The 7813-nt window shown below is 35.2% G+C and overlaps 1 protein-coding gene across 4 annotated transcripts; it reads left to right on the top strand.

Moving 5' to 3' along the window:
• The first annotated feature begins 712 nt into the window (after window positions 1-712).
• Window positions 713-4415, top strand: LOC112503752 (protein indeterminate-domain 5, chloroplastic-like). 4 transcript variants are annotated; one of them, XM_025107748.1, is made up of 4 exons: window positions 713-925; window positions 1067-1307; window positions 1771-2167; window positions 3055-4415. In XM_025107748.1, the coding sequence occupies exons 2-4, from the start codon at window positions 1163-1165 to the stop codon at window positions 4250-4252; spliced, it is 1740 nt and encodes a 579-aa protein (XP_024963516.1). In that variant the 5' UTR covers window positions 713-925; window positions 1067-1162; the 3' UTR covers window positions 4253-4415. The 4 variants fall into 4 exon arrangements, with proteins under 4 accessions (XP_024963516.1, XP_024963515.1, XP_024963517.1 ...); XM_025107747.1 differs by having other exon boundaries at window positions 732-925; window positions 1058-1307; XM_025107749.1 differs by having other exon boundaries at window positions 732-925; window positions 1058-1311.
• Window positions 4416-7813: the final 3398 nt, after the last annotated feature.

Below are 7813 nucleotides of genomic sequence, written 5' to 3'. Positions count from 1 at the left end.
TGAATGTTTTATTTTTTGTTCCAATAAATTAAGTCTTGTAGAACGGTTTATTACGACGTTTAAAATTTATTGGCATCCTACAAACTTGATTTTATTGTAGTGCATTCACGGGTTACGTTTCATTTCGTTTGGTTGGATGGGTAAAAAATATATGATATAGAAAGGAGAGCATGGAAAAGTATCTAGTCTTGTAGGGAGATCTATAATCAATAAGTAAGCTTTGGGTAGACGTTAACCCCAGTTGAAGATTGAATAAAATGAATTTATGTATCTAGTGTTTATGCAAAGAATATATCTGTTTTACGTCAGCTTCAAATAAAATTAGCATTTGAGATTCTTCTTGTGTAAAAAGTCACTAATTTGAATTGAAGGAAAACATTTACAAGTATTTCTATTATACCCTTTGATTTCGGAAATGAAGTTAAAGATAGGGATGAGAATAGAAAAGCAAAGAGTGACGGAAGAGTGTGTTGTCTTGATGAAATGTAGAAAAGATACGAAAATAAGAAGAGATGGCAGATGTGTGATTCCCCACCCCCCACCCCAACCCTAGTCCAGCCTCTGAGCTGCATGGACAGCAACCCCCCCTCCCCCACCACCTCTCAAAATAAGTAACTTCTTACTCTATATCATTATATTATTCTCTTGTATGCAAATTGGTGAGGAAAATCAGGAATTACTTGAGAGAGAGAGAGAGAGAGAGAGTTCTCTATATTGTATGTATATGTATGTATGTATGTATGTATGCATGCATGTATGTATATATGTATGTATGTATTTCTATATGTTTGTTTGTATATATACAAGATAACAACAAATAATTGAAGAACAAGGAAATAGAGGCTGCCAAACAAAGTTAATTATTATTATATGAAAAGAAGAGGAGGAAAATTGATCCAAGCACAGGAGAAGGAAAAAAAAACAGGTCTTATTATACAGTCCATGAATTGAATTTTTTTTTCTCTCCTCTTGAATACGGATTTTAGCTGTCTCATGATATTCTCTTCTCTTGGTTCCATATGTAAGATGTAACCATGTCCTTTTCGGGTTCTTTTAGTTCTTGCAGGAAGTTTATGTTGAAAGATTTGTTAAATCTGATGTGGGTGGTGATGAGTTAAGGATTTAATCCTCGGATCGAACCAAACTGGTTTTGCTCTAAGAAATGGCAGCAGCCTCTTCATCGACGTCGTTTTTCGGAGGAAGATCAGAAGAAGAACAACATGTTTCTTCTGTGCCTACATCTTCTTCAACCATTCAATCAGCTGCAGCCCAACAGAAGAAGAAGAGAAGCCTTCCAGGAACTCCAAGCAAGTACCCAAACAAATCTCTTTTATTAAATTCTCTTTAACTAAATTCATTCTTTTCGGTTGTTGAAACTTTTTTCATTTTACCTTCTTTCTGGAAAAAGATACCCATTTTTTCAGTCAATGAAACCATTGATGATGTTAAGTTGTGAAGTAGAGAAGCAATCACTTGATTTGGTATTTACTTTTATATTTTCCGTGTATCCTTCTATGACTAAATCTTTCAAGGAAAACCCTAATTTTTAAAATAATGATTTCCACTCACTATCACTGATCGTAGTTCTTCTTGAAGCATGTGTGACCAAGATTTCATGAGCTAAATACATGTAATTTCGTTGCTTTCTGTATGACTACATGTTAATATCTTTACTTCTTTTGTATATTAGCATTCAAGATTTGTTCTTCTTCCCTTTTTTGTTTTTCCCACATAACTTTGGGTTCTGTTTGAATAAAATCCGAACAACAGATCCAGATGCGGAGGTGATAGCGTTGTCACCAAAGACTCTAATGGCAACAAACCGGTTCATATGTGAAGTTTGCAACAAAGGCTTCCAAAGGGAACAAAACTTGCAACTCCACAGAAGAGGACACAACCTGCCATGGAAGCTCAAGCAAAAGAGTAACAAAGAAGTGAAGAGGAAGGTTTATCTGTGCCCGGAGCCTTCATGTGTCCACCACGACCCTTCTCGTGCATTAGGAGACCTCACTGGAATCAAGAAACACTATTCTAGAAAGCACGGTGAGAAGAAATACAAGTGCGAGAAGTGTTCCAAGAAATATGCAGTCCAATCCGACTGGAAAGCTCACTCGAAAACCTGTGGTACCCGTGAATACCGATGCGACTGTGGCACCCTCTTCTCAAGGTCTTGTACATTTCCTTCCACTAATTCTCTTCATTCTTTGTTTTTCAAAACTAAAATTTTCATAAATTCTTACATGGGTCAGTTGAGCATAATTCTTGGAATTATTCCGTTGATCATTAGTTAATTCAACCATCTCCACTGTGTGTTTGAGTGTGTGTTTCTAGCCTGATAAGATGCTATAATTTCTAGGGAAATACGCCACCTTACAAGATGTTTTTTTGGGAGGTAGTCTGTAGTCACGTGGATGTCAGTAGACAATGGTAACGGTGAGGGTCTTTGCTGTATATTTGTTGTCTTATGGAGTGGATACATCCACACAACTGCTACCCTCTTGCTTCTTGCGGGCTGTCTGTCTCTCTATCGAATATTTTGTGAAAATGAAGAAAAAAACGAAAAGAGATGTGCCCAATGATTTACAGAAATGTGACGATTAACCATTTTTATCTTTTACATCAGAATTGAGGAAACACTTGCAGACAACAGTAATAGGGAATCTTTTGATTTTTAAGGCTCCTTTATGGAATAAAATACTCAATTTAGACAACAGCCAACTTTTTTACAGACAAGTTCTTACCCAGTAGTTCATATAGCATTTCTTTAAATCTGAAATTATATAACACCCTTTTACACCTTCAAATGTTGACACTTCGTCCTTGATACAATTATAGCCATACGCAGTCTCAGACACCATCGTCATCATCTTGTGATGGATACAGGAAGAAATATTGTTGCCTCAACAGTTAGATTCCATTTTGACGAATGACACACATTTGTATCATTTCATGTCCTTTTCATTGCGTCTTTTACCTATATGGAATGCATATATACGTGTATATGATTAATTAATGACCTAATGCAATGCCTTCCGTGATCAACGATTTTTGCAGGCGGGACAGTTTTATCACACACCGCGCTTTTTGTGATGCACTCGCTCAAGAGAGTGCAAGGCATCCGTCGGCCCTTGGCACTATTGGTAGCCATCTTTTTGGAGGCCATCTTAGTAATTCTATGAATTTAGGTCTTTCTCAAGTTGGATCACAGATTTCCCAGTTACATGACCAGAACCATCAATCATCTACGACAAACTTGTTAAGTCTAGGGAGTGCCAATTTTGAACAAGTCATGCTCCCACCAAGTCAAACAACTCTATTCTCACAAACCCAGCAGCAACAAATGCCGAACTCTTCATCTCCTTTCTTTATATCAAATTCAAACCAAGGGTTGAACCATGTTTTTGATTATGAACAACAAAGGCAGCAACATGGTTTAATGGCAAACAAGCCAAATATTCATGGGTTGATGCAACTTCCTGACCTTCATAGCAACACTACAAAAATCTCTCCAAATCTTTTCAACTTAGGATTCTTCTCAGGCAGTAGTAATCCCACCAATGGTTTGAAAAACAGTGAGAACAATAGCCAAAACAATGATACAAATATGTCGTCTACTGGTTTCATGATACCTGATCATCAATTTAACAACGGAGGTGGCAGTCATGATCGTGTTTTCCTCAACAGCAATAATCCGCATCAGGAAAATCAAATGCCACCCCACATGTCTGCTACCGCTTTGCTGCAGAAGGCAGCTCAGATGGGTTCAACCACAAGCAACAATAATGCCACCACACTGTTAAAAAGCTTTGGAAGCTCTTCCAAGAGCGGTGTTGGTGGTGGTGATGGAAAATCGCACACTGGTCGACAAACACTATCTTCCAACTTTGATGCTAGAGGAGACCAGGCCTTGCAATCAGAGATGGAGAGCGATAATCAGCTGCAAGGACTAATGAATTCTCTTAGCAGTGGTGGTGCCTCCTCAATGTTTGGTGGGTACGGTGGGAATCAAAATAGAAACATGAATTTTGGGAACATGAATGAGGCTGGAAAATTCAATCCACAGAACTTCTCTTTAAGTGTTGGAAATTCCAATAGAACGACTCTAGATTTTCTAGGTGTGGGCTACTCGCAGGTAGAGCAACAACAACAACGCCCAGCTCATATCAACGTAGGCTCATTGGATCCAGAAATGGATTCATCAACTCAGGCAACTCATATGCGTGGTGGATCCTCCAAACTCCAGGGGAACTGATCGATTATTTTTGGTGGATTTTTGAAAAGAAAATCATACGAGTTCAGATCAGATTCTCCAAAAGAACTTTGAACGTGCATGTAGGAAACTTGTGATTGTTCCATCAGTTATTATTTTAATCAGTTACAGTTGCATTACTAAACATGCTAAATTAAACATTTCCATGAACTCGATTTGCTTTTAAACCACATAGGAGGGGGGGGGGGGTCAGAATATTTCATAATCTTCCATTTTAGTTAGTGGCAATTTGGAAATTCTAGTGTACTAGGGCCCTTGGTAACATGGGGTGTACCTGCCGTTTCACACGAGTTGTCTTCATATGTTTAGCTGGGAGCGAATAAATAATGATCTTAAACGTCTAAAATTCTTGTCAGACAAGAAACTATGTAGTCACTTGTCCAACGTATCAATATCAACTTGACCTCAACCACTGTCTCAACAATCAGAACGTACTGCCAAACTTTTTTGAACGCTGATACTAATTAATTTAAAGGAAACTAAAACAAGCGAGTACTGCAAGTCACAAGGTTGTACTTGATCGACTGTAACTTAGTAGAACAGTCTCATTCTGTATCGTATTATTTATAACAAAAGGGTCAAATGTGGTTAAGGTATGTTGGCCTCAACATGGCATAAGGGCTATCGTGATTTAGGACTCATTCACACAGCCGGCAGGAAACACAGGTACAAATATGAATATAAATCATCGGTCATTAAACTTCATGTTCTCCTTTTGTCCACCAATCACCTTCTCACACCTCATCATCGATTGACTAGACAGAATAGAAAGATGAACACATGGAAATCTCATATAGTCCATTCATTTTGTTACTTCAGATTGTGTTTTGGAGTGGTCATACAAACTTCCGCTATAAATATCCTTTGTTATTGTTGTTATACATAACACATCAGATGACATCAATTCCGAAGGAAAAGTTCATCAGATTATGCCAAAACCGTTTGGTCTTGTTGAAGCATGTAATTCAAATGGAAAAGATCTCTAACGGCTAAATGGAGATTGGCCTTGTCAAGATGTTACTCCTGGAGTATTATTAGGAAATAATGGTAGTACTTATTAGAAATTTCAGTTATGCTTTTTTCTTGGGTTTTCCGTTACTTTTTTTTTTTATTTAAGTAGCATCGTTTTTTATCAATAAGACGTGCAGTAAAAAGTTCAGTTTTTTCCTCTGCTCTTATACATACAATTGCTCCAACAGGTCTGACTATTAAAAGAATAGATCAAAAATCATGGGTTTTAAAACAATAAGAGATGCCATGGTTGAATTAGCGTATGTTCATAAGAACTATAATCATATATACATACACACATATTATGTATATAGCGTTGGTTTCGAGTGACATCATTCAGTTTTCACGAGACTCTTGAGACATGTAAAGATTCGGGTTGTTCATCCAATGAAAGGTTCAATGTGTTAAAGTTTCATTGTGCATGTTACGTTATGTAGGTTCAATGTTTTTCCTATAAAAAAGTTCTTTTCTAATGTGAAGGTTCGGTATTGTTTATTGTTGTGAAGGTGTTACGAGATAAAAGCAAAACTCATCTAAGAAATTCGCAGTGTTCTTATAGGCCTAAAATGAAAAGAAGGAGGATGCAAATGTGGATACTTAAGATGAAAAAACAGTTTGAAAATTTTAACAAAATAAATATGAAGTTAAAGAGAATATATAAAATATTTTAGTTATATTTTTTATTTTTCATTTCAAAAATAGAATGCAATCTTTTTAGTTCCAAAAATAAAGTTTTCAACTACTTCTATAATCACATCTCCCATAACTCAAATCTATCTGATAGTTGAGATATGTTTACATTTCAAACATTTTTGTTGTTTCCTTTTGAAACTTTGTGTATAGAGAATCTTATTTTTTTACAAACCTAATAATTCATACTCGTAAACCTAGTCTCATGTGTTTGTTTTATATGGCAAGTGTTTAGGAATATTATTTTCACATACAAAACAGTCATGAACGTTTCACATATGGAAAAACAATGTATAAACACTGCAATTTCGTACATATTGTTTCATAAGTGAAACAACACAAAAACTGATTTGTAAGTTTGTACCTTTTACCATACTTGTAAATAATTATGTGCGTGCGTGCATGCGTGCGTGCATACACACACATATGTATATACACTATGTTAAGAAATTATATCAAATCTCATAGATTTATAGAGTATGTTCACAATGTGCGTTCACAAATTATAATGGTCACACGAACAAAATTGAGTTTTATAGGATGTCAAAATTGTTTAAATGTCCTAATAGAATAGTATTTTGTAGGACATAAGTGTATAAGTGCAAACATTAAAGTGCCATTTATAAAGGTGATGTAACAGGTGTATAGGGCGATTCTCGATGTCTTAACAAGTTTTTTAGAACTCTTTTAAAACAAATTGTTGTATAAGCTTTTTTCTATAGGACTCTATTTCAAAAATCTGTGTGATAACATCATTTCTAATGTAATTTTATATCACTTTTCAGTAGTTTTCGTTGTGTTTCTAAGTGAATTTAAGCATATTTTAACAGTTTAATTCGAGTTTTAGAAAGGAACCAAACTTAGAGCAAGAGTCGAGAAAACTGAGTCTTTGATACCTCTAACGAAGCTTTTTCAAATATAGTGCATTTGAGAACCATTGTAGAGCTCAATATTGTCAATGAAGAAACTTTAAGCTAGAAGGAAGCATAAAAAGAAGACCAGACAGTAGTTCAGGCAACCTTTTCCTCGGGCTCAAAGCCACGACTTTCAAAGTTATATGAGAGACCAATCTCGTGACCTAGGTTGCATGAAAGTCATGGCACCCTCTGGATCCTAGATAATTACCTTCCAACTAGTGTTGAAAAAACAAGGTTGCACACCATATGGAAAAATATTCCTCTTGGGCAATTTGTAGTCATGAAAACCAGGGATTAACATCGAGATTGAATATCTGAAGCCATAATTATTAATTGTTCATGGAGATTCATCATCGGAGGGGAGTTCTTACTTTGATTTATATTTTGATTGAGAAGTCATGTCTAAACTTATGATTTCCCTTTTTTGTTTTGTTTTCTTCCACCTCAATATGAACTAATTTTTAGATGTTGGGGGTTGAATGAGTTTTGATTTGTAGTATATGAGCACGTAAAGTTGTGATTTTTATTAGGTTTTCCAATTAATGAAGCATATAAATTTGTGTCTAATGCTATTGTGATCCTGATCAACTTTCAATTAATCTAATTGTTATAAGTTAGTTTCGAGAGAAATAATTACTACAAAAAAAACCTTGTTAGTGACCAAAACTTTAGTGATTACTTATATTTTAGTCACTAACTTTGACGTTAGTGACAACTAGAAGGGTACTCGCGCAATACAGGGAGACACATCTTGTTTTTAATACTTTATTTTATTCTTTATCTTAGTCGATATTATAGTATGGTCTTATGTGATTTTGAAAAAGCGATAATGTTTTTATTTTTGAATAAAATATAAATTTGAAAATATCATAAAAAATGACAAAAAAATATATCGATATTAGTATCAAATTAACTATTTAAAATT

This window comes from Cynara cardunculus, unplaced genomic scaffold, assembly GCF_001531365.2.
Source record: "Cynara cardunculus var. scolymus isolate 2C unplaced genomic scaffold, CcrdV1 Un_Scaffold_3730, whole genome shotgun sequence".
Lineage (NCBI taxonomy): Eukaryota > Viridiplantae > Streptophyta > Magnoliopsida > Asterales > Asteraceae > Cynara > Cynara cardunculus.
This window is presented reverse-complemented; position numbering and strand designations above follow the sequence as displayed.